This window comes from Ovis aries, chromosome 14 (assembly GCF_016772045.2).
Source record: "Ovis aries strain OAR_USU_Benz2616 breed Rambouillet chromosome 14, ARS-UI_Ramb_v3.0, whole genome shotgun sequence".
In the NCBI taxonomy this organism is placed as follows: domain Eukaryota; kingdom Metazoa; phylum Chordata; class Mammalia; order Artiodactyla; family Bovidae; genus Ovis; species Ovis aries.
Genome location: NC_056067.1, coordinates 54,019,493 through 54,047,464, shown reverse-complemented (window position 1 = coordinate 54,047,464; position 27,972 = coordinate 54,019,493). Strand labels below are relative to the sequence as shown.

The following is a 27,972-nucleotide window of genomic DNA, read 5'->3' as shown; positions in this document are numbered from 1 at the left end:
CCCTCCTTTTTTAAAAAAAAAAAAAATTTATTTATTTGGCTGCATCGGGCCTTAGTTGCGGCAGGTGGGATCTTCAGGATCTTTACTTGCGGCATGCAGTCTCCTAAGAGATCGAGTTCCCCGCCAGGAATCGAACCCAGGAACCCTGCATTGGGAGTGCAGAGTCTTAGCCACTGGACCATCCGGGAAGCCCCTCCCTCTGTCCTTTCACAACTGTCAGACTGATGGGTCATGGTTGCATACATTGTAACTGTACTTCATATACTGAATTGCACAGTTCAGACTGGTGAAAATAGGAACTTTTATACCATATGTATTTCATACGCACACATTTTGACCACCCACTCCTCCTTTCCTCTCCATCACCACCCTTGTCTAGCCACCGTCGTCCCTCATCTCACTCACCGCAGTGATCTCCTTTCTGGGCTCCCATTGCACCCCCACCCCCTACATTTCATTCCCCACGTGGCAGTAAGAGGGTCCCGTTAAGAGGATCTCTTAACAGAGGTTAAGCCTCCACCTCACTAAAAGCCAAACTCCTCACCCCGGCCCATGGGGTTCTGTACAAACTACCTCCATTCTCTTTTCTCCCACTAGCCCCTCATTCACTCTGCTCTGCCCACACTGACATCGTTGCCGTTCCTTGGACAAACCGAGCACCTCCAGCCTCAGGGCCTTTGCACTTGCTCTTCGGGATCCCTAGACCACTATTCCCCCAAGACCTGCAGGTCCTGCCCTCACTTCTCTGAGGCTTCTAGCCAGTAACCAGCAACTTCATCACTCCCTATCCCCTGATTAGTTTTCTCCTTTGTGTTTATTATTACCTGACATAACACATATGTAAGTTATTCATCTCTATTTCTTGTCTGTCTCCCCACCGATACACTGGCTCCACTGAGTATAAATGTCTTCCTGTTTTGTTTGCTGTTTCCCCAATGCTTAAAATAGAGCCTGGCACATGGTAAATGCTGCATAAATATTTGTTAAATGAGAGATTAAAAGATAGGGACCAAAACAGAGCCTGAGAGGAACAGGAAGAGAGAAGAGAGACCAAACAGGGAGGGGGCGGGGAGGAGACAGGGGAATGAGGGAAGCTGAATTAGGGGAGAGATGAGAAGGAGGGTTGGGTCGAGGTGTTTAGGAGAGGGGACTTCCCTGCTGATCCAGTGGTTAAGACGCCACATTTCCAATGGGGGGCGGGGGGGAGGGTGCATTCCATTCCTGGTCAGAGAAGATCCCACATGCCATGTGGCGCAGCCAAAAGTTAAAAAAAAAAAAAAAAGATGGAGGAGAAAAGTGAGGAAGGGAGAAGAAATAGCTGAAGCCAGAGCATCAGAGCGGAGAGAATGAGTCAGAACAGAGTGAGGGATAGAAACAGAGTCATGGAGAGACATGAGAGAGAGACAGAGACACACAAACGTTGAGAGACAGACAAATACAGACAGAAAGAGAAAGAGGATAGAGAAGGTGGTGAGGGAGACACAGAGAAAGAGAGCAGGAAAACAGGCTGGGAGAAGAGTGGTGAGAATCAGAGAGGGGAGCCAGTGGGAACAAGGATAGTCCCTCCCTCTCACTCACCATTGGCTGGTGTCCAGAGCTCTGGACTGACTGGCAATCCTTTGGGATCCAAGCTGTGGCTTTTAAAGCCCCAGGGACAGAGGAGGGTGGCGAGTGAGAACATATCATGGTACTCTAAAGGCTTCAGATCACCAGCTTCTTCAATCCTCAGCAAAACTTTATGAGATAAATACTATGATCATCTTCATTCTAGGACCAGAGGGGTTGGGTTAGCTGCCCAAAGTCACACAGCTAGTGAGAGGAAGAGCTGGGATTTGAACCTGGGTATGTTGGCCCCAAGATCAGTGCTCCTAACCACCGTCTACACTAACTGGAAAGGGGTGCCGGCTTCCTGAATTCCATTCATCCTGGAGACACCCTCTGGGAAGTGGTGCTGGAGGGGTAGAAGGAGCGGAGATAAACAGATGAACAGTCCTAGTTGGGTACAGATGGACAGCTGTCCCAGTCTGAGAGGCTCCACTTCACCACCCTAAGGAAGTCTCCAGTTCAAGGGAGGTGGTCAGACAGGAAATCACTTCCTGCTTGTTCCTATACCCTGCCCAGAGCTAGACCTTAGTCGTCTGGGTAGGAAAACGGACTCAGCCACCTCTAACTTTTTAGCAGAACTCAGGTTGCTCTGCCTTGGTTTGCAGGCAACACTGCAGACCAGAGAGGCAGTACTAAGCTTCAAAGGCAGCTGGGTGTTTTGATAGTTTCCTGTGATTTCCAGAGGGGTCCTACCACCACCCCTGTCCACGCTCATCTCTCAGCTCCCAGGAATGTGAACTCATGCTCTTTCAGCGGTATCCTGACTTCTCCAGATGATTTAGCTTCCGTTCCGGACACTGTAGTCATACAAATCACAATCCCCAGAAACCCAGTTCTCGCTGAGATCACCCCATCTCTTGTCTTGTCGCCTGTGCTATTACCGGAGGCCAGCCCTTGTCTCCCCTCCAGAGGCACTTGTCCTCTGCAAGCATGCAAAAACCTGCTTAGTCCTTCATACCGTCTGACCTTCAACTACCTTGTTGCGGATAAGCGTCTTCTCACCCCAACCCAGAAAATACACGATGGCGATGGAAGAAGAAAATGACACCACCACTATCCCCGCCCAGGGAAGGGGAAAACGCACACAGCCCACCCAGAGTGAGAGGCAATGCCCTGATGCCAGGAAGGGCTTGCCCTCACAATCTTGAGAGGGGAGGCCCCTCTGCAGACAACACGACAAACACAACACGAGGCAGCTGGGGCTGGACTTTATTGCAGGTGGATAGATGCACACGGAGGGAGAGGGTCAGGCTGAGGGCTCCGTGCACAGAATCCTACGGAGGGAGGAGCAGGAGGCAGTGATCAGTATGGGGTCTGCCTGGTGGAGGACCCGGCCTGAGGGCGGAGGAGCTGCGAGGATCGAGGACCAGACCCGGCTCCCCTTCGCCCCCCATTCTTCAGGATGACAGCTCCGCAAACGCTAGTCATGAAGAGGGAGCCAGACACCAATTCGAAACCGGCGCATCCGCGGCGAGAGCGCCGGGCTCTCGAAGGCTGGCGGTCCATCTTGGGTGAAAAGGAAGGTTACCCAGGTCCTCGGCCCCCCGCGGCCTCCTGCGTCTTCCCCAGCGTCTGGCGGCTCGGGCGGCGGCGGCGGCTGGGGTCGCTGTAGCGGCGGCGGCGGCTGCGCGGCAGCTCGAGCTGGGGTCTCGGCCCGCCAGGGGCTCCCAGGAGGCAAGAGACCGAGGCGGCGGCGGGCGCCGGTGCAGGCAACGCACCCGCGCGGGCTCCGCACGGAGAGGACTGCGCGCTGGGCGGCGGGCCGGCTGGGGCTGCAGGGGGCCGCGTGGGAACCCAAATGAGACCGTAGTAGACAGCGAGCAACACGGCAGCCAACGAGACGCAGAGAAAGTAGGCGCAGACCGGGGCTAGGCGCAGCCAACGGCCCCGCGGGCCCTCGCTCAGCCCTGCGCCACCCGGGCTCTCGCCGCCGCCGCCGCCCACGCAGCTCGTGCCCCGCATCCCCGCAGCCCACTCGGCCGGGAGCCACAGCCCGCACAGGGCCCGCCCCCCCTCCGGGGGACCGCCTCCGCGCTTAACCCTCCCGGTCCAACCCCGCCCCCGCCAGCGTGGCCACGCCCCCGCGTGGGCGGGCCTCCTGCGGGCTCTAACTCTCCCCCGCCCAACCACGCCCCCGCCAGCGTGGGCACGCCCCCGAGCGGGCGGGCCTCTTCCGCGCTCCAGGCCCGCCCCCTCCTCAGCCTCCGGCCAAACACTAGCAAGCCAAGGCTTAACTACAGCATTCTGACCCCGCCCCAAGCATGCAATACCTTGCTTTTTCTCAAATGTTGGTCTCGGCCCAGCCGACTCCTACGAGGCTTCGGCGTTATGCCCGCCCCGGAGCTTACCTCCGCTCTTTTCTCTCCTCTTCCCCGCGCCCTACCCATCCCCTTTCGGAACTCAGACTTCTCCCGGCATCTAGCTTCGCCGCTCCCTTGCCAAGCTCCAAGTCCTGCCTCAGTTGTAATTTGCCTTTAGCCAAGTTAAACGCTACTCCAGCATTCGATTCCACTGTCTTCTCCCCCTACCCTCATCTATCTTCAATCCAGATTCCGCCTCTTTTCTCCTCCTCCACTCCACTAGTTTGAGCACCCCATTCTAAACCAAGCTCTCTGCTGCTGGCTGCGCCCCACACCAGCGTTAGGGATTCCCATCTAAATCTGCGCTGTGGTTCTACCTCACGTCCTAACACCTTTCCTTGTTTTAAACTCAATTAGAATGCGGGCCCCAAACATCCTAACCACGCCCCTCGTTGGACGCGCCTCTTCCTCCATATTTTGTCTTCAGATCTAAATTCAGACTCCGAAGCTCCAGCTCCGCCCCATAACCCAGTCACGCCCCCTCCCCATCTCCTCCCCCACCACCCTCAATTTCTCCCTCTCTAAAGCCATGGGGTCCAAAGTGGGCTCCGGGGAAGACAGAGCACAGCTCGGAGATCCAGACTAAGCCCCTCCTGCCGCCCCCTCCCCATCAAGGCGGGGAAGCGTCAGTCCCCTCCCAGCAGCGTCTTCAGGAATTCGGGGAGGCCTGTGGGAGGGGGGAGGGAAGACGTATCAGGGGGGTGGAGGAAGAAAGAGCCCCTTCCTCCCGCCTCTGCCGCCATGGACAAGCCCGCCAAGCACAGCAACCCAGCCTGCCCCCGCCAGAAATACAGTTCAAAGGTTAGCGGAAGCACTGCGTTTAATAGGGACCAGTTCTGCGGCCGGGGAAATCAGGTCCTTCAAGAGTCACTGGTTATTAAGCCATGCCCCAGATGTAAGCTCCTGGAGGCGGAAAACGGCCCGGGAACTGGCACCTACACCCCCATGGCCTCCAAAAGTGGGTAACTCGGAGGTGTCTCAGCCACCCTGGTGCCACAGCGCCCCCTATTTGTGAGACTGGACTATTGCCCTGGCCCCACCCGGTTCACTATCCCTGGCTCCTCCCCCCGCCCTTACATTTAACCCTCTCCTGGCTGGAGTGGCGGAAGCTGAGGGTAGAGGAGCGAGGCGGCGGAAGGTTAGTGCAGAGCGCAGAGGCCGCAGTCGGCGGAGGCCGCAGTCGGCGGGCGCGGTCAGCGGGCGGCCCCTGGTGGCGAAGCGGCCGCCACCACTTTGCAGAAACGCACCCTCTGGAAGTCGGCGATCTCTGCCGTCTCTTGGCCCTCGGGGTCCGCCTCTGCGAAGAGAAGAGGCGGTCACCTGAGGGCAACAGTAACCCCGCCCCCCACCGCCGGCCCCCGGACACCCTAGCCCCGCCCCTCCGCCCCACCAAGCCTGGCTGCCGCCCACCCTGTAAGCGATTTACGAGTCTCAGGCTCCTTTAATCCTCGGAGAGGATCTACGCAGACACACACCCCCGCAACAGATCCCTGTTTACAATCGAATACATAATCTGACAGAGCGAGATGGCAGTCACGTGACCCAAAGACAAAGCGCTTCGGGTACCCCGACCTCAGCCGCCATCCTAAACTCTGTCCTCTCTCATCCCAGCCTCACCCCCGCGGACATAAGCCAACCTCTAGCAAGCCTGCCCTACAGGATCTACCTCCACTTCCCTTGCCCACCTTCTGAGTCCTAACCAGACCTTCCCTGGCTATGCCCCCAAGGCCTAACCCCTACTCCTTGGGAAGGTCGGAGGTCCACAACCCGGCTTCCGCCTGGTGGAGGTGGAGACTGGGTTCTGCCTGTTGCTCCAGGTCCGCTAGACTCCACAATTTTTACCCCAGTGTGTTCTGTACTTCTATTCTAATTGACCCCATTTACTAATTTACACCTCAAAACTAACCACGCCCACAGCTAGATCCATTACTCCTCCCCAGTTCTTTATTTTTGACCGACTAGTATTTCAAATCCTGCTCTGAGCTCGTATCAATTTAACCCACCCCCTTGTTTCTAGATTACTTTGCAGAACCCCTGGGGTAGCCCTCTACCTCCTAATACCACCCTGGCTCCACCCCCTCACCCCCAAACACTCAATTCCTAGTGGCTCGGCCTCCGAGAAGTCCTCCCTATAGCTCCACCCCCTTGACCCTGGATTCGTTCCCACCCAGCAGCCTAACCCCTCCCCCCTTACCCTGTCCCCGAGCCAGCAGCTACCCCACACCCATAATGGAGACGCACCCACTCCATTCTACTGCCCCCAAACTCTCCTCCCCTCAACCCAAGAGGAATCAGAAGGAAAGCCACCTCCACCACCCCAGCCACTCCCCCAACCTGGAGCTGCCTCAGACCCCTCCTCTTCAGCTTTCTGGGTTCCTGGGGCGCTGGGCCCACTCTCCAAGGAGGCAGGGGCTGGCTGGTCACCTCCTGGGGAAGGGGGAGGCCCAGTCAAGCCCATTCCCCTCCAAATACCGCGCCCCCCTCCACCCAACCAAGATAGAAGGCTCTGGGGTAGTGAGAGGGGGTTTAAGGACACACGTGGGAAGTGTCATTTGAGGAAGTGATCTCTTTATTGGGGAGGGCGCTCTGAATGGCTCAGGGCAGGGCAAGATCTGGGGGTGGGCCTTCTAGAGACAGGCATAGACTGTCCCCCCTAGCCACCAGGGCACACGGGGTCCCAGGGTCCTGAGGGTCCCCCATGCACCCCTCAAGCACACACACAAGCAGCCAGCTTCATGCATTTTCAAACGGCCAGGCCTCACCCGGAGAGACAGCATCTGCCGGGTGGGCGGTCCGGGGAGAATTCAGCTCCATCTCTTCACCCCAGTCGGACACAGGGTGGTGGCCCCCGGGGGGCGAGAAGGGGCTGGAAGGTGTGGCAGGGGCCTGGGGGAGCGGCAGGGGCTCTTCCGGCCTGGCGGGCTCTTTGTCACTGTGTTCCCTGGTGGGGCTCCCGCTGGGGCCCCCACTGGGCTCAGCCTCCTGGTGTTGGTGATGGCCGGCTGGTTCTTCTTCCTCATCATCAGCCTCCTCTTCTTCCTCGATCTCCTCCTCCTCATCATCCTCACTCACGTCTTCCCACTCCTCATCCTCCCCGTCCTCCCCCTCATCCTCGCCCTCCTCGCCCTCATCCTCAGGAGGCCGATGGGCAGCGGCCAGGGTCTCAGGCAGCTGTGAGGAACACAAGGCAGGTCAGGGAGAGGCTGCAGGCCCCAGGCACCCCCACACCGTGCTGCCTGCCGGGAGCTGACAGCCCGCCCTACCTGCACGGGCGCTTCCTTGGGGAGAGCAGGTTGCGGGGGCTCGGGAGCTGCGGACACGGCCTCCTTCGTCTCCCAGCGGTCATCGTGGTCACTGGAGGGGACAGAGGAAAGGAATAAAACCAAGATGAACAGGAGGAAGGGGCCTCCCACCCCAGGCTCGACCCCAGACACAGAGCTACAAAATTCAACAGGTGGAGAGAGCAGGTCTTTGGGATTTCCAGACGAGGAGCCGGCAGGCTAGAGCACCGAGGAGGAAACAGGGTGTGTGTCCCAGGTGTCAGAGGTGACCAGGCAGAGAGGGGCCAGTGGGCAGAAGAGACAGGTGGGAGGGCAGGAGGGGACAGATGAGGGTAACGTGACAGCCAGGCCCCGACGCCCCTGAAACCAAGTGCCTGACCCACAGGGAGACAAGCGCCCGAGAGACAGACAGGGCCAAGAAGGACAGAAATATCCCCAACCCACAAGCCAGAGAACCACCAGGGGTAGCGCCACACAGTCCCGCTGGGGTTGTGCATGTGCAAGGCAAAGGGGCCCCCACCTGTAGGCACGGGGCACTGCCTTAGGCTGGGGTCGGCTGCTCTTCTTCTTTCTGCGGCTGACCTCAGTTTTGTGCTGGGACAGGAACTCCCTGAAAGTGGGGGGCTTGGGGGGCCGGGCCCAAGCCTGGTCATCTGCAATAAAACCCAGGGGAAGCCGGGGGTAGAGAGCACGGTATAAGCTATCCCCACCCCACCCTGCCCCAACCCCCCAAGCCTAGCCAGCTGCCTCACCCTACCCAAGAACTCCCACTCACCATAGCGGTGGGATGGTTCCAGGGCCACGGCTGGGCCATCCTTGAACCTTGGGAAAAAGAAAAGGGTGAGCAGGCAGCTGGTCACACAGGGAGAACAGGTAGGGCGGAAGAGTCATCGGGGGAGGCGGGGGCCACGGTTAGAAATCAAGATCACAGACCGCAAGGTCATCAACCCAGATGGGGGAGCGTGTCACTGATTAAAGCTCAGGATCAGGTGAAAGACAAAAGGCACGTGTGACGTGGTGTACCAAACAGAGAAAAATGATCAGTATTTGACAGCAATTCCCCACCTCAATAAGAATGTGCAAGTTCAACATCCCCAGCTTCCTGTCCAGCCTCAGCTCCATCACTCTCTCTCACCTCCCGAGCTTAGCAAGTTCTCCTACCACAGAGGTCCTGCCTCATGACCTTTGCACATGCTGCTCCTGGGGCTCACTTCCTCCGATCTCTCCGGGGCCCGCTCCGTTACCTCCTTCAGGCCTCAGCTTAAGAGGCCTTCCTAACCTTTCCAATCACGTATTATTACATACATTGTGTTGCATGCTAAGTTGCTTCGGTCATGTCCAACTCTCTGCAACCCCATGGACTGCAGCCCACCAGGCTCCACTGTCCATGGGATTCTCCAGGCAAGAATAGTGGAGTGGGTTGCCATGCCCTCCTCCAGGGGGTCTTCCTGACCCAGGGATTTAATCCTCATCTCTTATGTCTCCTGCATTGGCAGGTGGGTTCTTTATCACTACCGCCACCTGGGAAGCCCAATTACATACATTATCTAGGTCTAAAACAGTAGCCTCAAATGTGACATTAGCTCTATTCACTGCACAATTTGCTCTATTCGATGCAAACGTGAGACTTGCTGCAGGCTGCTGTGGGGACGTAAGAGGACTTTCTCAGTCTTAAGCCCAAGAACATCTCCACAAAAGCTCACCTGCCTCCCCCTCAGAAACATCAGCTACGGATATCTGTGCAAAATGTTTCTCACGCTGGCAAAGGCTTAGCTCACAATCCAAAAATAAATGCTCCGACCTCCAGGCACACAGACAAGATCCTCTTTCTTTAGCCAGCACTGTGGCAAAGGATAGAGGATGATGTAAAAATGACAGCTGTCCATCTTAAGATTGCCATTCAGCAGGTCTTCCAGAATCTTCTCCACCTTTGCTATGGCAGTTAGCCCTCCTGTGGATGATGCCTTCGCTTTAAGTTTGACTAATGGGATGTTTCCTGGGACCCGAAAGGCGACAGAGTCAGACCTGAGAAGAATAATGCCACGGGGATAAGGTGCTTGGGTAGGTGGGGGACATGGTTAGAGGGATGAAGGGAGGATGCCAAGGGGTCATTGCTATAATTCTTCAGGCCCTCCCTGCATGAGAACTCACATCCGCACCCTTGGCTGTAGAATCACTGCAGTACTATTGAGTTGACAGAGTGGAATTTCCTGCCACAGCAAGGTGGGGTCTGCTGGCTAACAGAAGGGGAAGTGTCTCACTCTCCCTCCTGCACATCTGCCAGTACCGTGGCCAGCGCTTCCCCCAGCAGCCCCTTCCCTCAGCACAAACCCCAGAATGTGCACGTGCAGGGCGGAAGTGAGCTCAACCCCAGCTGGACCCACAGCTTCCAGTCCAGCCTGAATCGGCCCAACTTAGAAGACCAGTGAGCACAGGAGAAAGAAATGTTTCGGGACTTCCCTGGCGGTCCAGTGGTTAAGAATCCACCTTCCAGGACAGAGGATTTGGGCTCAGTCCCTGGTCGGGCAAGCTAAGACCCTACAGGCCTTGGAGCAACTAAGCCTGCTTGCCACAAGAGCTGAGCCCAGGCACCCTGGAGCCTGCAGGTCGCAACGAAGAGCCTGCACATCATAACTAAGTCCCGACGCAGCCAATACATAAATAAATAAATGGTTGCAAAAAACTGCATGGCTGACTCCTTCTGCTGTTCGCCTGAAACTATCACAACATCTGTTGTCACACTGACTATGCCCTAACACAAAATGCTTTAGGTGTTTAAAAAAGGAAAAAGAAATGCTTTTCTGTGCCCTGAGACTTGGCGATGCTTACGCAGTGTTACCTAGCTCGTGCTAACTGATACACAGGATGAGAAACCCCAGACAGGCCAAGGAGCCAGAGGTCAGGGCCAAGGTCGAGGAGCCCCACCGGCGCGGACAGGGCAGAGACTCACATGCCATCCGTCTTCTCGGCGTCCCACTCCCGCCGCCACTGGCCAGTGGGCTTGCGGTGCCTCTGCAGCCGCTCCTGGTCGATCTTCTCCCGCTCTTGCTTCCAGCGCAGGTACTCGGACCGCTCTCGGCCCGTCATGGAGAGCGTCATATCCCCGGCGCCGCCCAGGCCGGCCCGGCGGCCCTGCCCCAAGCAGATGGGTAGTCAGGGCTCCGCCCACCACTCTCGCCCCGCACCCCTTCCCTGAGGCCTTCTAAGCTCCTGGGTAGAGCCCGTGGCTCAAGGTCACAGGAAAAGGTGGTGACAGGGTGGAGATCAAAGCCGTATCTGCTCACGTGGCACCTTAGAGAAGCCACGCCAGATCCTTCTCTATTCTCCGTGTCCTCACCTGGCTGGGCTAGAACCTTCTTCCCAACATTCAGCATTATCTGACATCTTACTACATGGCCACTGATTTAGCCCCAGCACCCTAGACAGTGCCTGGCCCCCAGCCGGTACCCAGTAAACATCACTAACGTTAGTAAGGAGGAAAATCACACCAAAACAGATCATAAAACTACAAAAAGAAAGGAGTATGGCTCTGGGCAACCATCAACTGGAGGGAAGCCTGAGCGCAGGGCTGCAGCCTCTTCCTGCTCTGCGCCCCGCATTCAACATACATCCCTCCCCATGGAACCCAGAGACCGGCTGCTGGGCGGCAGTCGTGGCCCAGCCGCCCGCACCCACCTGCCGCTCCTGCTCGAGGCCATGGCGCACCCGCTCGAAGTCAGGGCCCCCCCAGTTGCGCCCGTGCCGGCGGCTGCCTTCCCGGCGGTCCCGCTCAGGCTCCTCCAGGGGCCCACTGCGTCGCCGGGGGTCGTCCAGGAAGTTCCGCACCGGGTTGGGCTCCAGCACGCCTTCCTGCGGGCATGCGGAGTTGGTCGGGGGTTGGGGTGTTGGAGCGCTCCCCTACCCGGCAGCTCCACCCCACCGCCAGGGGGCGCCCGTGGCACTGACCCGCTGGTTGCGCTCGTACTCTGCAATCTTCTCCATCTCCTCGTTCATCTTCTCGATGTTCTGCTTCCGCCGCTCCTCCCACTCCTTGTTGGGGGGAGGAGGGGAGGATAGAGAGAGAGACACACACAGGGCGTCAGAAAGAACCACTCAACCTGAGCGTTCGTCACCATCTGAGGCTCTCTCCTTAGACCTGTTATGCAAGGAGCCCCTGGCTGGCACCTGGCCACTGGCTCTCTGCACGTCCTGTCAACAGTTAACCAGTAAGCGGGGCTCCAGGTGCCTAGACTTTTGCTGCAAATACAGTGTATGCTGAACACCCACCTTCCTTCTACGGTCTGGAATTTGGATGTGTACGAGGCAGAGGGGACCTATGTGACCAGCCTCAGATAAGAAGCCTGGGTACTAGCTCCCTAATGAGTCCCCAGTAGATGAACTTTGACATATGTTGTCAATGAAGAACAATTAAGTGCACCTGTGTGTCTCTGGGCTTCCCTGGTAGCTCATCGGTGAAGAATCTGCCTGCCAATGCAGGAGACACAGGTTTGATCCCTGGGTGGGGAAGATCCCCTGGAGTAGGAAATGGCAACCCACTCCAGTATTCTTGCCTGGAAAATCCCATGGACAGAGGAGCCTGGCGGGCTACAGCCCACGGGGTCGCAGAGTCAGACACAACTTAGTGATTAAACAACAATTTGTGTCTCCACTGGACGCAGACTCTTGGAAGCTAGCACCTGGTATCCTCCAGACTCTGGCTCGTGGGCCATTTTGCTTTCTATTCTTTCCCTGTAATAAATTTCAGTTGTTAATCCTTCTGGCAAAATGCTGAGCCTGGCAGAAGGGTTGGGGACCCCTCAACGGCTGCCACAGTAACAACTTGACAAATGGCCAGGTGACCCCCACTATCCATTCTCCTCCCTTTCTTAGGTAACAATTCCCCCCACCCTGGGTGGTAACAGAATTTTAGATGAGCATGTGCCCAAGATGCTGGGAACACTTGCATTTCCAAGACTCAGCATACAAGAGAGAAATAAACTTGCATTTGATTAATGCCATGGCACTTTGGGGTCTTTCTAAACATCCTTAAGCAACATACATTGAGCACTTAATCTGAGGGTTTCTATGCCTCATGTCACACGATGCTTATGAAAACCTTTAAACCTGATTTTCATTCCTACTTAAGAACGAGAACTGGAATCTCCTAGAGGGGAAGTGAGCTGCCCAAGGACAGGGAACTCATAGAAGTTGTCCCCTAAGCCACCACTCTGCTAATCTGCGTGGTGGGGTGCGGAGAGCAGGTACAGTAAGAACCTCACTCCTCCCTACCAACTAATTCAGGGAATGACACAGAGAGAGCATGTGCGCACACACACACGAATGAGGAAAGCACACGTGCTGGACAGAACCCACCAGATACCATCAAAAAGAGACAAAGGGAAGGGAAGGCAGATGACCAAGCACACAGCAGAGCGCAAAACGGGAGACAGAAAGAGACAGGGAGAGTACCCACAGCGCTGGTCTAGGGGAGAGAAGAAGAAAGGGAAAGAGATGAAAAAGAGCCGGAGCGAGGGTCCAAAAAAGAAAACAGAGACAGTAAACGACGGATGAAGGAGAAAGCCCCTTTGAGGGCAGAACAGAAAGAGCAACAGGACAACACTGAGCCTCCCCAACAGACTTCAGGCAGACGTCAGCCCCCTCGGCTCCTACCTTGGATTTGCGGTCGGCAATCGAGGCATCGCCACCTCCAGAGAGATGAGGGGACCCCCTGCCCCGACCCCTCCGGCCGCGGCCCCCAGCGCCTCCCCGAGGCTGCTCCCCGGGACTGTCTTCCCAGCTGCGGGATGTCCGGCCCATGCCTGCCCGGCCTCCGTGCTGAGGGGGCGTCCGGCCTCCCTTGCTGACCCCTGGAGGCCGAGGGGTCCCTGGAGACCTCCGGGAAGGACCCAGGTTCTTCTCCTGGAAAGGGGGGAAGGGGGCAAGGTCACTGGGGCAGGGAGACCAGGACACCGCAGGCCCAGAGGGCGGCTGCCAGGGTCGAGGCCTGGGGCAGCAGGGAAGGCTCTTAGGTCTCACAACCCCACCCACCCACCCGTCCTCGCAAGGCCCACCCTGGCATGGAGCTCACCACTGCCACATTCTCCTTCTCCACCGAGCGGCCCTTCCGGGGACCTGTCACTGCTACTCCCTCCAGTTCAGCTTTCTTCCGATCCTCCTCAATCTCCTGGGAGATCAGAGAGAGCGGCTATCAGGGGTCCTGTGTACCGGCCAGATGCCCACAGTCCCCTGAATATCCCCAAGTCGGCCCCAGCGCAGACCTCTGTCTGGAGCTCTAGACAAGAAACCCAGTCACTTCTTCCCTCTAAGTGCACCAGGTGGTTCCCCTGCTCAGACCCTCTAAGCCAGAGTCAAAGGCTCCCCCACAGCCAATGGGGCTCCACAGGGTGTGGTCTTGTTACCATCCCATCCTCATCTCCCACTCTCTCCTCTCGCTCACTGTGACCCTCTCACTGTGCCTGGAACATACCAGGTTCAAACCTGCCTCAGAGCCTTTGCACCTGCTGTTCCCTTTGCCAGAAATGCCCCTTCTCCATAGATTCTCCAGTCCCCCACCTCCTGCAGGCCTCTGCTCAAAGGTTCCCTTCTCAGGAAGGCCTTCCCTGACCAGCTCGCCTGCCATTCTCCACACACCACCCTGCCCTCCCTCTGCCTCTTTCACAACAGGACATTATGTCTATTTTGCTTCTTATCTGGTTCCTCCCCATAACAGAATCTACTCTGGGTCAGGGATATCTGTCTGTTTTGTTCACTGATATATACCCCAAGCCTGGAACACTGCCTGGCACACAACAGAGGCTCAACATCCCTTTTTTTTTTTTTTAAATGAATGAATGCATGAAGAATGAATAAATGAAGCCTATTCCTCCTCCTATCTCAGGGACAGCCCCAACACCTACTCTGGCACCTGTGACAGGGACCTGGGCCTCATCCTGGATCCTATCCTCACCTCCCACCACCGCCCATCAGTCACTGAGTCCCTCCCAACAGCCCTGTCCCAGGCCAGGCACCTCCTCTCCCTATGGCCCCCCACCCCTCGCCCCCTGCGAAGTCCCCGCCCCAGTTTCCTGTCTCCAGTGTCCTCTCCTCCCATCTTCCACCACACAGCAACCAAAGGAGTCGTCCTACAAACCTATTCTGACCTGGCCCCACTTCCACTCAAAGCCCTCGATGGCTCCCCAGTGTCCTTAGGGAAAAGTCCAAACTGTTAGCCTTATGGCCTGCATGGCCGGGCCCCAGCGAGTCTCTGCAGGTCAATATCCTCCATCTGACCCTCCAACTTTAAGCTCCAAGTTTCTGCAAAAACTGTCCCCTCTGTGCGGAGTGTTCTGCTCTCCTTTTCAGCTAGCTGGGACTTCCCTGCTGGTCTAGTGGTTAGGACCCCCTGCTCCGCTTCCATGGGCCTGGGTTCAGTTCCTAGTCAGGAAACTAAGACCCCCACAAGACATGCGGTGCAGCAAAAAAAAAAAAAAGACCAGCTAACATCTACTTACCTTTCGAGTCTCAGAATCCCCTCCTCCAGGAAGTCCTCCTTAATATCCCCCAGGCTGGGTGAAGAGCCCCACCTGGGCTCTCACAGAACCCTGAGCTCCTCCATCCCAGGCTGGCCCACTCGCTCATCACTGACTGAAGCCATGGCTGGGCCCCTACTGGCCTGTGAGCCCTGGAAAGGCAGGCCCGGGGTCCCCTCCATCACTGCTGCCGCCACAGTGCCACTGAGCAATGGGCCCTGATGAATACTTGTGAACGAACAAACCAATGATGGAATGAAAGGAGGAATCCCAGGCTAAGGCCCTCGGCTTTTACCCTGACAGTGATGAGGAGTCATGAAAAGGTTTTAAGGAAGGAGAGGTGAGGGAAACTCACTGCGGGGAGGAGAGGGGATGGGGTCTCCCAGGGCGGGGCTAGGGCACCTGGTAGCGCCGAATGAGGGCCTCATTCTTCCGCCGAAGAGCCTCGATCCTCTTGTCCAGCTCAGCATCCTTCTCCTCCTTCGATTTCAGATCCAGTGCGGCTGACTGAGAGGGGCGGACAGATAAGAGGCTGGAAACCTCTACCTGCCCCAGGGTCTGCGGGCCGAGAACCTCTCCTCCCAAGCCCCCTGCCCCAAAGCTCAGATCTCAAAGACCCCACTTTTCTTCTCACCATTCCACTGGCAGAGTGGGGCCTGGGTCCCAGCAAACCTCCCCTGCAGAATCTGGACACAGCACTGGGGGCTCCTGAGGGCAGAGGGAACAGAAGCACTAAGGCCAATGGCTCCACTCAATCTGTCTCTTCTTGTTCCAGACTGGGGGCTCCTCAAAGGCGCACACACATCCCTTCACTCCAAGGGACACACACACACACACACACACCCCCCACACACACACACACACACCCTGGTTTTGGACCCATCCATTCCTCTGTAAACAATGTAGTCACACACACCCTGGGAAAGTTCTGGGCCCGCCCCACCACTTAGGGAAACACCCCACACTGCTCCCTTCAAAATGAAAATCCTAGTTCAGTCTCCACACCCCTGTGCTGGGAGTTTAAAACACAGGCCTCTACCCCAAGACAGCTTTAGGATGAGCCTCTCCCACGACCTGCGCAAGAAAGTCCGACTCCCCCTGCTCAACCTGGTGCTGCTTACATCCCGTTTAATAATCTACACCTAACACTTCCCCAGAATTTCAGCGACGTCTTATAACCCTACACTCAAAAAATAGTCCGAGCCCCATTCCTATTCGTCGCCCCTACCCTCAGGGATTTAAAGCCCCGCCCCCTGCACCCCAACAAAGATTCCTCCAACAGACCCAGGCTTCCCAGGTCAGGTTTGGCCTCCTGGGTGAACAGCCTCCCCGCCCAGGCGCAGACAAAACCGCCCCGCCCTCACGCGGCTTTCTAGGGAAAGGCTCCAGTCTCCACCCGGTCCGGAACGCCACAGCCCCGCCCCGAAGAGAGGCAAACTTTCCGGCCCCGCCTTTCCCGCCAAACCTCTGACCCCGCCCACATGCGCGTCACTAACCCCACCCCCTTCCGGCGTCCGACGGCCCCGGCCAACTTCCTGGCCCCGCCCACAGGAGCCCAAGGCAGCAGCCTAAACCCGCCCCCTCCTCCTCGCCTTCTGGCACCGGTCCCGCCCCCGGCTCACCAGCCAACACTTTGGCCCCGCCTCCGATTTGCTAAGCCCAGCCTCTGGTCACGCCCCTGGCTCCGCCCCCGCCCCGCCCGTCAGTGTCTGGCCCCGTACCTAGAGCCCCGAAATTCTGGCTCAGCGGCCCGATTCCTGCGAAACTTTTTGGCTCCGCCCTACCGGCGCCTGGCCCCGCCCCGACCCTCAGGTCAGCCCCTGGCCCCGCCCCTGACTTCCTGGACCCACTTCCAGAGCACGCGAAACTTTCCGGCCCCGCCCCTAGTCCTCAGGGTAATATTTGGCCCCGCCCCCAGCCCCAGCATAACTTTTTTCGGGCCCTCCCCAGCTGCCCACCAAAGCTCCGGATGCCTCCGGAGCCCGGCCCACCCAGGCCCTGCCCCGCCGACGGCCCGCCCCCTCAGCACCCTTCTAGCTTCCCATGTGGGCGTCCAGTCCCCGCCCCCCGCGGAGTACTCTGACCCCGCCCCCGCGGGCGACGGGCTACCCCGCCAGCGCCGGCGCCCGCTCCCCCCACGTGGGGCGTCAGGCCCCGCCCTCTCCGGGCGCGCTCCCGGCCCCCTCCCCCGGTCACCTGTCCCGGAGACCCCGCGGCGTCCGCGACTCCGGCTCCGTCGGCCTCCGCGTCTACAGCTCCCGGGCCACGCGCGTCACTTCCGGCCTGCACCACGTGAAGAAGGGAACTAAAGCGGGTTACTTCCGGCCTTGCAGGCCTGTTTCCGGGAGCCTTAAAGGCGCGGCGCTCCTCCCCGCCAACACCCCCTCCTCCCAACCCCCCACGCCGGGTGGAGGCGGGAGTCGGTTGAGCCGGCGCACGGAGTGTTCTGCAAGCTTGTTCTACTGTCTTCTACCTGAATGACCTCCTTCCAGGGAAAGAAAACACCACCCTCTCTCTGGTCTCTATTTGCGTCTCCTCTTTCCTGGTTCCTACAAGTAGGTGCCGGGCGCTGGACTGACTCTTGGAAGCCTGACCTGCCAGCTTGTGCTGGGAGGTGGGCGGGGGTCCCCCACCCTCCTGCCAGTGAAACTTTATAGTTAGTTGTAGGAGCTCACAGTTTTCAATGGAAAGAATCTCTTCTTCCTCTGAATCAGCATTGAGTGCCAGCTCTGTACTGGGGGGATAGGGAAGTGGGGGTTAAGGTGATGAACAAGGCAGACCCCATCCCTGGCCTCTTGAGGGAAGGCACAAGTACATGTGAAACGACAGAAAACAGAACTGTGGGGATGTCTTGTGAGAGAGATGAGGCTAGACTGAGAGGGGGTGGCTGTCCAGGCAGGGGACAGCCTGTGCAAAGGCCCTGTGGTGAGTGAACCGGTGCTTCTAGGGAACTGGAAGATGCTCAGAGGAGGACCTACTGGGTTTTGCTACAGAGTCAAGAGGGTTACATACATTAAACAAAGCTTAGACATAATTTACCTATTGTTACAAGTGACGATAAATGCTATGGAACACCCTTACAGGAGGTGATGACAGTTGTAAGTGAGCAGACCAGATTTCCTGAGATTGCTGATGAATTTAGTTTGTGGTCTAAAACATGGGAAGGGAAAATACCTGGCAATCCACTGCCCCTATATGGTTATCATTAACAGCCTTTCAGAGGCCTTCTCTACACATACAATTTAATTCTCTTAAAATCCCCCAAGAATTCCCTGGTGGGCCAGTGGGTAGGGCTGGGTGCTTTCACAGATGGGGCCCACGTTCAATCTCTGATCAGAAACTAAGATCCCACAAGCCTCGAGGCACAGCCACAGAAATAAATAGATAAGTAAAAATTTTTCAAATGCCTACCAAAATCACTGCATCACCGGCTTCAGTCGTGTATTCAGTTTCGCCTCTTTGAGGTCTTCCTTGAAACCACTCGTTTGAAAATTTCGAAACCTCCCATGCTTTTCTCTTTCAGTTTTATGTCTCCATATTACTGTTTACCCCCTAAACTACCGTGTTTCACTTTATTCTCTTGCTGTTCGGCCTCTAAGTCATGTCCAACTCTGCAACTCCGTGGACTGCAGCACTCCAGGCTTCCCTGTCCTTCACTGTCTCCTGGAGTTTGCTGAAACATATCTGTTGAATCACTGATGCCATCCAACCATCTCATCCTCTGTCACCTTCTTCTACTTCTGCCTGCAATCTTTCCCAGCATCAGGGTTTTTTTTTTCCAGTGAGTCAGTTCCTTGCATCAGGTGGCCAAAGAGTTGGAGCTTCAGCTTCAGCATCAATCCTTCCAGTGAATACTGAAGGTTGATTGCCTGTAGGATTGACTGTTTACTGACTTTTTCTCAACTATATTGTCTGTGTTCTGTCTGCAGTACCGAGTCTCTCTCAAAACCTATTTGTTTAATGAATGAGTGATTTTTTTTGGCAGGGGGTTGGAATTTAGGTCCCCGACCAGGAACTGAACCCTACCCTTGGCAGTGAGATCGAGGAGTCCTCACCGCTAGACCACCAGGGAAGTCCCTGACTGAATCTTGGCTAGTACTATTATTTTCTTCCTTGTTTGTGAAACAAAACGTATGCCCTGAAATTCTATACCTTGAAGTTAGCCCGTGGATGGTTGACTAGCTTTTAAACTGCCACGTGAAATTCTGTCCTACAGATGAGCCATAATTTAGTCCAACTGGTCTCGTGGATGTTCGAGTTGTTTCTAACTGGGGAGGTTGCCAGCGATGCAGCATTGAATTTCTATAGGCGCATGGCTTGATGACTGCATGATCTGTGATCTTGTTCACAAAAGGGCTCCTAATGTCATGATTAAGGCTGTTGACTCTGAAGCCAGAAGATCTGGCTTTGAATCCTGGCTCTGTCATTTACCAACTGTGTGATCTTGGGCAACACGCATAGGAAACTTCTCTGGCCTTCATCTTCTCCATCTGTAAACGGAGATCATAACACCATCCTACTGTTTGTTGCACAGAATTCAATGGATTCATGAATTAATAGACACCCAGTGCTTGGCCTGAAATATTGTAAGTTCTCAATAAATGGAAACCATTCTTCTGTCTTCTAGGAAAGCAGATTGCTGAATCACAGGTTAATTCCCATTTTTATTTTCCAGGGGAAAAAAAGAATGAAGAGAGGTGGACCCAGGGTATGTAGAACCTGAAGTTTATACCAGTTGGAAACCCTCCTGAAAAAAAGAGTGGGAAATGCCCTGGTGGTCCAGCAGTTAGGGCTTGGCGCTTTCACTGCTGGGGGCAGGGTTCAATCCCTGGTCAGTGAATTAAGATCCCACAGCCTTTAAAAAAATGTACAAGACTGCAAGAGCACCTCCGAGGGTGTTGGGCAAAGCTGTGGAAATAGGGGGACCCAGAGGGTTGCACTTCCTCCGTTTCACAGGAAAGCCACTTCTGATGGTGGCTGCTCAGGAAAGACCTAGTGCTCACTTCCACTTTTCCAGGCAGGACAGTGGTGCAGGTCCCCTGGCAGCCTCACGGACAGGGGTATTCTCCGTCTTTGATCTTTGCCAATATCACAGCCAAAGAGTCTGTCTCAGTGTAGTTTGAGTGGCCACTCTCTGATTAAAAAGTGAGACTTCAGGCTTCCTTGGTGGCTCCGTGATAACGAACCCACCTGCCAGTGCCAGACACACAGGTTGGATCCCTGATCCCAGAAGATCCCACATGCCGCCGAGCAACTAAGCCCGTGAACCACAGCTACTGAAGCCCACGCGCCCTACAGCCCGTGCTCCGCAATAAGAGCAGCCACTGCGATGAGAAGCCCGCGCGCCGCAAGTAGAGAGTAGCCCCTGCGCGCTGCGACTGAAGCAAAGCCCACGCAGCGATGAGGTCCCAGCCCAGCCAAAAATTAATTATTTTTAAAAAGGGAAACTGAGCACTTTTGGTATGTCTACTGGGGATGAGAAGGTGAGAGAGCAGAGTGAGCCAGACCTCAAGAATCCCTCCTTGAGACACTCAGCATCTTCACCAGAACTCTGGGCAGTGAAGGGAATTCCTTATCATCTCCACTTTACAAAGGAGAGCACAGAGGCCCAGTAAGGAGGTCCGCAGAGCTGCCAGTGCCTGGGTTCCTGCCTGGAGCAAAGCCGCAGGTTTAGGCCCCACGTGGTCTTGATCCCTTTGCCCCACCCAGCCAGTCAAAGAGGTGAGCATTCTCACTCCCATTTTATATTTTTATTAAATAAATTTTTATTTAATTTTATTTGTTTTGACTGCACTGTGGGGGGTTGTGGTATCTGAGCTCCATAGCCAGGGATCGACCCCACACCCCCTGGTATAGAAGCTCAGAGTCTTAACCACTGAACCATTAGAGACGTCTCTATTTTTTTTTCTTTTAATTTTTAATTGAAGTATAGTTGATTTACAATGTTGTTTTAGTTTCAGGTGAGCAAATTGATTCAGTTGGGTATATATGTTGATATAAAGTGGGTGTCCCTGGTGGCTCAGATTGGTAAAGAATCCACCTACAATGCAGGAGACCCAAGTTCGATCCCTGGGTCAGGAAGATTCCTTGGAGAAGGAAATGGCAACCCACTCCAATAGTCTAGCCTGGAGAATCCCATGAACACAGGAGCCTGGTGGGCTACAGTCCATGGGGTCGCACAGAGGTGGACAGGACTAAAGCGACCTGGCATAGGTACTCATACATATGTGTCCTTTTTTTGGATTCTTTTCCATTATAGGTTATTACAGGACACTGACTACAGTTCCCTGTGCTCTACAGTAGGCCCTTGTTTATCGCTTCTATATGGAGAGGTATGTTCACGCACATGTTAGACATGAAGACTCAGCTGATGGTGCTGGCCCCCAGTCATCCAGCTGATCAGCAGCCGACCTGGAATTTGAACCTGGGGCTGCCTGACCCCAGAGAGACAGTGAGGAGAACAAGTGATATCTTGGCTCTGAGATCAGGTTGTCTAGGTTCAAATCCCTGCTCTGCCACCTGAGCTGTGGGACCACAAGGAAGTCACTTAACTTGTCTGAGCCCTAGGGTCCTCATCCGTAGAAGGACAAGTACAGTGCCCGCCCCAGTGGGCTACCAGCCGGGGCTGCTGCAGGCTGAATAGTGGTAGGAGTTTAGTTGCTAAGTCGTGTCCAACCGTTTGTGACCCCATGGACTGTGACCTGCCAGGCTCCTCTGTCCATGGGCTTTCCCAGGCAAGAATACTGGAGTGGGTTGCCGTTTCCTCTTCCAAGTGTCTTCTGCACTGCCGGCGGATTCTTTACCACTGAGCCACCAAGGACCTCGTAGGCTAAATAGTGGTTTCCAAAGATACCCGCCTTCTGATCCCTGGAGCCTGAGAACGTTATGTTATGTGGCAAAAGGGACTTTGCTGATACGATCAAGTCAAGAAACCTGAGATGGAGAGAGAACCCTGCACCATCCACCATCGGGGTGGATCCAGTGCCAATCACAAGCGTCCTTAGAAGAAGGAAGCAGGACCTTCCCTGGTGGTCCCGTGGCTCACCCTCCATGCTTCCAGTGCAGGAGGCCCAGGTTCAATCCTTGGTCAGGGAACTAGACCCCCACATATGCCACAGGGGGAGACCAAGAAATTAAAATAATTAATTACATTTTTCAAATAAAAGAGGGGGAAGCAGAGGGAGATTTGACAAGGAAGAAGGCCACGTGCCGTTAAAGCAAGATGCTCCACTGTTCATATTGAAGAGGGAGGAAGGAACCAGAAGTCAGAGAATGCACAGACCACAGCTGGAACAGAAACTGGAAACGGTTAGTGAGCCGATTCTCCCCTCAAGCCTTGCAAGGGGTGTGGTCCTGCTGACGCTTTGATTTTGGTCCAGTGAAATCGACTTTGCATCTCTGACTCCCAGAATGGTAAGAGAATACACGTGTTGTTTGATAGCAGCAAGAGGCACTCCACACGATGACCAGGAACTTCCCTGGCGGTCCAGTGGCTAAGCCTCCTTAATGTCAATGCCGGAGGCAGGGATTTGATCCCTGGTCAGGGAACTAGATCCCACATGCCACAGCTAAGAGTTCACGTGCCACAGCTAAAGATCCCACATGCTGCATCAAAGATCGAAGATCCCACGTGCCGCAACAAAGACCCAGCGCAGCTAAGTAAATTAAAAAACAAAAAACAAAAAAAACAAAAAACTGTCCCCAGAACACATTAAGTGCATTTCACTGCCACTATTATATTTCTTTTGGGCGTCCCTGGTGACTCAGTTGGTAAAGATTCTGCCTGCAACGCGGGAGACCCGGGTTCGATTATATTTCTGTTACGTGTAATACCACTGACCACATAACAGGCCAGCTGATCATCTATGAACATGTCACAAATGTTTGCTAACATTGATTAAAAGGATACTCTTTTCATCTGCGTCATAGTCCTAAAAGGTGGGTGCCTTCTTTACACCCATTTTACAGAAAGAGAAGACACTCAGTGAGGCTTCTCCATCTACGGTATCACAGCTGCTGAGCGGCTGGGTTGGTGTCGGATAACAAATGACCTCAAACAGCATGACTCAAAATAGCAGACATACATTCTTTCGCAGTTCGGGCGGCCAGAGGTCTGAAATCAAGGTCTCAGTAGAGATGCTTCCTTCTGGAAGCCCTGCTTCTGTCCCAGCTTCTGGAGGCCGCTGGCAAGTCTTCCCCTTGGGATACAGACCCATCACTCCAGTCTCCACCTCGGCCTTCACCAGGCCTTCCTTTCTGGATTTCTCTCTATCTTCTCCTTGTCTGTCTCTTATAAGGACACCTGTCATTAGATTCAGGCCCCACCCTAATCCTGAATGATCTCAGCTTGAGTTCCTAACTTTCACTACATCCAGAAAGACCCTTATTCCCAGTAGGTTCACATTTTTTTAAATGTACTTTTTTTTTCTTTTTTTTTTTTTTGCTTCACTGGGTCTCTGTTGCTGTGTGCGGGCTTTTCTCTAGTTGAGCGGGGGCTACTCTCTAGCTGCCGTGCACAGGCTTCTCATCGTGGTGGCTTTTCTTATAGAGCACACGCTCTAGGCGCTCAGGCTTCAGTAGTTGTGGCGCACGGGATTAGTTCCTCTGTCGTGTGGGATCTTCCTGGACCAGGGATCGAACCTGCGTCCCCTGCGTTGGCAGATGGATTCTCATACACTGCGCCACCAGGGAAGTCCAATAAGGTCACGTTTTGAGGTTCCAAGTGGACCTATCTCGGAGACCACAATCCAGTCACTGCAATGGCGGGGTCAGAATTTGAACCCAGTCCCCAGGCCGGCCAGCCTACACATGGCCCATCCTCCATAGAGTCCCTCAGGCGTAAAGAGGAGACTTGAGGGTGCCCAGCCCTCTGCTGACCTCTCAGGCCGCCTCTTTCCCTTTCTGCCATCCTCACCCTCCACGGTCTCACCTCCCGTTTCTCAACAGGGACGATTTTGCCCCTCAGGTGACATTTAACAACATCTGGAGACATTTTTGGTTATCACAACTAAAACCCCACACTGTGACCTTGTTTGGAATACAGGGGCCTTGCCAGTGTGGTTAGAGCAAGGAGGTGGAGCCCAGATCATCTTGGATTAGGGAAGATTAAGGAAAGGGTCCCCCTAGCATCTATTGGGTTGAGGCCAAGAACCTGCAGAACATCCTCCAATGAACAGAACAGCCCCCACAACAAAGACTTATCCAGCCCAGAAAGTCAATAGAACCGACACTGAGAAACCCTCCTCTAGCCATACAGAACAATATTTTTAGCTCCTTGAAAATAATATGCTCTCCCTTATCTGGGCCTTGGAAATAAGCCATTCCTCTTGCTTGGAACACCCTCCACAGCCTCTTCCACTGGTTAAGTCTTCTTCATCCTTCAGAGCTCAGCTCAGATGTCACCTCCTCCAGGAAGCCCTCCTTTGGGACTTCCCTCGTGGTCCAGTGGCTAAGACTCCACACTTCCAGTGCAAGGGTCCTGGGTTTGATTCCTGGTCAGGGAACTAGATCCTGCATGCCACAACTAAGATGGAAGATCCCATGTGCCCCAACTCAGACTCAGTGCAGCCAAATAAATAAGTCATTTACAAAAAAGGGAAGCAAGGAAGCCCTCCTTGGCAGGGTCAGCCTTGAGGAGCACCTGACCTAGACTGCGGTCAAGCAGGACAACCCACGCCAGTGTTCTTGTCTGGAGAATCCCATGGACAGGGGAGCCTGGTGGGCTAGAGCCCATGGGGTCATAAGAGTTGGACACAGTTGAAGAGGCTGAGCACGCATGCACCGCGTACAGGTGTGCCCCAAAAGGTGTGCCACGAATCACAATGTTCATAGCAGCTTTTACATAATAGGCCCTCTTGCAGGCTGATTTGTATCACCCCAAAATGTATATCTTGAAGTCTTAACCCCCACCTCAGGACCCCAGTGTGTGACCTCACTGAGACAGATTACATATCTCTCATAGTTAAGTGAATATGAGATCATTAGAATGTACCCTAGTCTAGGATGACTGGTATTCTTATAACAAAAGCAGATTAGGGGAACTTCACAGCTATCTAGCGGTTAAGACTCGGCACGTCCAATGCAGGGAGCGTGGGTTCAATACCTGGTAGGGGATCTAAGATCCCACATGCCCTGCGCTGAGGCCAAAAAATGAATGAGAAGAGGTTAAGACACATAGAAGACCACTGGAACCCACAGAGAGAAAGTGGCCCTCTACCAACCGACGAGAGAGGCCTCAGAAGAAACCACCCCAACCGAGACCTTGATCTCAGACATCCGGATGTCTGAGAACTCTGAAAAAATGAGTATCTGTTGTTTAGGCCATCCAGTCTGTGCTACTTTCTTATGGCGGCCCTAACCCATAGACTAACCCAACCCCAAACCGGAAGCAACTCAAATGCCTGCAGCGAAGTGGATGGTCACACTGCGGTGTTTTCCTACCAAGGAATACTACACAAAAACGAGGGCGGGGACATCCCCGGTGGTCCAGTGGTTAAGGCTCTGCGCTTCCAATGCAGGGCTTGTGAGTTTGATCCCTGGCCAGTGAACTAAGATCCCACGTGCCAGGGACGCGCAGCCAAAAAGGAAACAGAAAACAAACGGCCTCCGATGATGCACAGCAACATGATGAATGGGACACACGTGAAGCCGAGGGACAAGAGCCAGACAGACACGAAGGGGCGCATACTGCATGGTGCCGTTTGTCTGAAGTTCTGGAAGAGGCAACACTGATCTCCGCTGTTAGCATTCAGGATAATGGTTACCCCGGGGGAACAGTGACTAGAGGGCGTCTGAGGGAAGCTCCTAGGGGTAATGTCTGTATCTTGCATCCCCCATCTCGGACCCTGGGCAGGGTATACGTATTACATGGAGTTTCACGTGTGGGATTTGCGAGCCTTACAAAATTATGGAAGTTATGCCTCAGTTGAAGCAACGTTTTAAAGCATTTAAAAGGAAAATTTGAAAGTTCAAAAAATAATCGTAAACAATACTTCGTGTTTAACGTGAAATGGAGTTACGTCCTAGTATTAATTAGTACGCAGGCAATAACAGAGGGCCTGAACGTCTGCAGAAAATTGGGACAGCCGGGCAGGGTACTTCCGCGGTGCGAGTTTCCCACTCGCCACCAGGGGGCGGTGTGGCGCACTCTCCGCCGCTTTCCACCCCAGACGCATTCATTCAACAGTCCTTGAACCTGCTTTGCGGAGGAGCCTTGATCAGTTTGTTTGTTTTTTTTTTTTTTCAATCTGTGAAATGGAAAGTCGAAAGTACAGTTATGTCCCTGCCGCCATGGAGGTGACTTTCAACTAAAGAAAACACACTGTAACTAGCTAAACAAATGACTATGTAAAAGGAGAACTGTGGAGCAAAATAAGGCAGAGTGAGGGGACAAAGATGGTCCTGGAAGGCTTCTCGGAGAAGGCGACATTTCAGTAGAGATCAGAGTGAAACGCTGGGGCAAGCCAGGTGACTAGAGCCGTGTCCCGGATGAAGAGAGGGAATATGGTGGCTCCATTCCTTGTTGTAAGATAGAAAGGGAGGCTGAGGCAGGCACATCCTGGCCCAGTAAGAGGCACTGGGAGGCATATTCCCTGACACAAGCTGCGCAGGCAGAGGTACGGACAAGACAAGCTCCTATGAGCCTGGGGAAGCAAGGAGGCAATCAGGGAGTCCTGCCTGGAGGAGTCCTCGCAAGACTCAAACCTTGTGTTGTGGTCCCTGAAAAGAATTTTCAGACAGGAGGCAGAACAAAAGAAGAAGAAATTATCAGAGTGGGAGACACTGTTAGAACAGCCGGCCAGCTCAAGGGAGCGGGACAAGGAATCTGGGTCATTTGCCTGTTTTTATAACCAGGGAACAAAAGAATGGGCCAGACAGCTTGCGAGTCCTTTGCTGATTGGATGAGGTATGTATACTTTCCTTCTATGGGGAAGAAGGACAGGACAGATACCTTTAGACAAAAAAGGACAAGCCATGCTGCCCAGGAGGGCTCAGATATTCTGCACCAGCTGCAACCTGGAGGGAAAGGCAGGAAGGGTCTGCTGCCTTCGGTCCCCATGTTGTGAGGCCCTTTGGGCTTATCTTGCTCTTTTGCCCTCTGAGCACCACACCTTGTAGGCCCTCTGAGGTGACTGACTGAATATTTGTTTTATCAGGATTGTTTTAAGATCGTGTCTCTGTAGCCCCAGGCCTTAAAGAGAGTGTGTGTGCCTGCTAAGTCGCTTCAGCCGTGTCTGACTCTTTGTGACCCTGTGAACCATAGCTCTCGAGGCTCCTCTGTCCGTGGGATTCTCCAGGCAAGAATACTGGAGTGCATTGCCATGCCCTCCTCCAGGGGATCTTCCCAACCCAGGACTCAAACCCACATCTCTTATGCATTGGCAGGTGGGTTCTTTACCACTAGCGCCACCTGGGAAGCCCCAAAAGGAGTCTGTACTAACATTTAAGCCTTTCTTACCGCTGAGTTTTGTTGTTGTTGTTGGGGGTTTTTGTTTGTCTTGTTGTGGTGCATGAGGAATCTTAGTTCTCAGACCAGAGATCGAACCCAAGTCATCAACCCTGCATTGATGCACTGGAAGCATGGCATTCCCATGCATTGATCATTGGACCCACCAGTGAAGTCTCTCTGTGGTGCTCTTTTGTTCCTCAGCAATTCATTCCCAGGAGAAGGCAATGGCGCCCCACTCCAGTACTCTTGCCTGGAAAATCCCATGGATGGAGGAGCCTGGAAGGCTGCAGTCCGTGGGGTCGCTGAGGGTCAGACACGACTGAGCGACTTCACTTTCACGCATTGGAGAAGGGAATGGAAACCCACTTCAGTGTTCTTGCCTGGAGAATCCCAGGGATGGTGGAGCCTGGTGGGCTGCCGTCTATGGGGTCGCACAGAGTCGGACACAACTGAAGCGACTTAGCAGCAGCAGCAGCAGCAGCAATTCATTCCCAAGTCCTGGTAAAAAATGGTACTCTTGCAATCTCCATTTTATAAAGCAGGATACCAAAACCCGGAGTCCTTGTGAGCTGTTTAAGGTCACACATCCAGCTGGGATTTGAACCCAAAGCGATCCTTCTGATTTCCAGAGCCCACACTAACACCTCTATAATAAGTTTTTGTAATTATTAGTTGTGCTTAGACAAGATACTTAATCTTTCTTGCCTCGGTTTCCGCTTATGTAAAATGGTGCTAATGATGGGAGGCTGTGAGGATTAAATAAGATTATA

General features: G+C 54.4%; 2 protein-coding genes and 1 long non-coding RNA gene across 3 annotated transcripts; 1 reads left to right on the top strand and 2 right to left on the bottom strand.

Annotated features, from left to right (window-relative positions):
• Nucleotides 1–2,797: 2,797 nt before the first annotated feature.
• Nucleotides 2,798–5,266, bottom strand: INAFM1 (InaF motif containing 1). Its single transcript, XM_042232231.1, has 2 exons — nt 5,043–5,266; nt 2,798–4,632 (listed from the first exon to the last, which is right to left on the bottom strand). The coding sequence occupies exon 2, from the start codon at nt 3,565–3,567 to the stop codon at nt 3,130–3,132; it is 438 nt and encodes a 145-aa protein (XP_042088165.1). The 5' UTR covers nt 3,568–4,632; nt 5,043–5,266; the 3' UTR covers nt 2,798–3,129.
• A 1,250-nt stretch (nt 5,267–6,516) lies between these two features.
• On the bottom strand, nt 6,517–17,034 carry CCDC9 (coiled-coil domain containing 9). Its single transcript, XM_027978531.2, has 12 exons — nt 16,951–17,034; nt 15,389–15,462; nt 15,157–15,261; nt 13,314–13,409; nt 12,896–13,144; nt 11,192–11,275; nt 10,922–11,095; nt 10,197–10,378; nt 8,022–8,068; nt 7,767–7,899; nt 7,229–7,319; nt 6,517–7,136 (listed from the first exon to the last, which is right to left on the bottom strand). Exons 2-12 carry the CDS (start codon nt 15,389–15,391, stop codon nt 6,699–6,701), a joined length of 1,602 nt encoding a protein of 533 aa, XP_027834332.1. The 5' UTR covers nt 15,392–15,462; nt 16,951–17,034; the 3' UTR covers nt 6,517–6,698.
• A 51-nt stretch (nt 17,035–17,085) lies between these two features.
• LOC132657701 (uncharacterized) lies at nt 17,086–20,532 on the top strand. The gene is made up of 2 exons (XR_009596228.1): nt 17,086–19,340; nt 19,430–20,532. It is a non-coding gene; the product is annotated as an uncharacterized LOC132657701 (long non-coding RNA).
• The last annotated feature ends 7,440 nt before the right edge of the window (nt 20,533–27,972 follow it).

Excerpts from the sequence above, each read along its gene's own strand:
- INAFM1 (XM_042232231.1), bottom strand. The coding sequence starts at position 3,567 with ATGCGGGGCACGAGCTGCGTGGGCGGCGGCGGCGGCGAGAGCCCGGGT.
- CCDC9 (XM_027978531.2), bottom strand. Across the intron at positions 11,096-11,191 it reads AGTACGAGCGCAACCAGCGG|GAAGGCGTGCTGGAGCCCAA; the intron begins GTCAGTGCCACG and ends GCATGCCCGCAG. Across the intron at positions 7,137-7,228 it reads CCAAGGAAGCGCCCGTGCAG|CTGCCTGAGACCCTGGCCGC; the intron begins GTAGGGCGGGCT and ends TGTTCCTCACAG.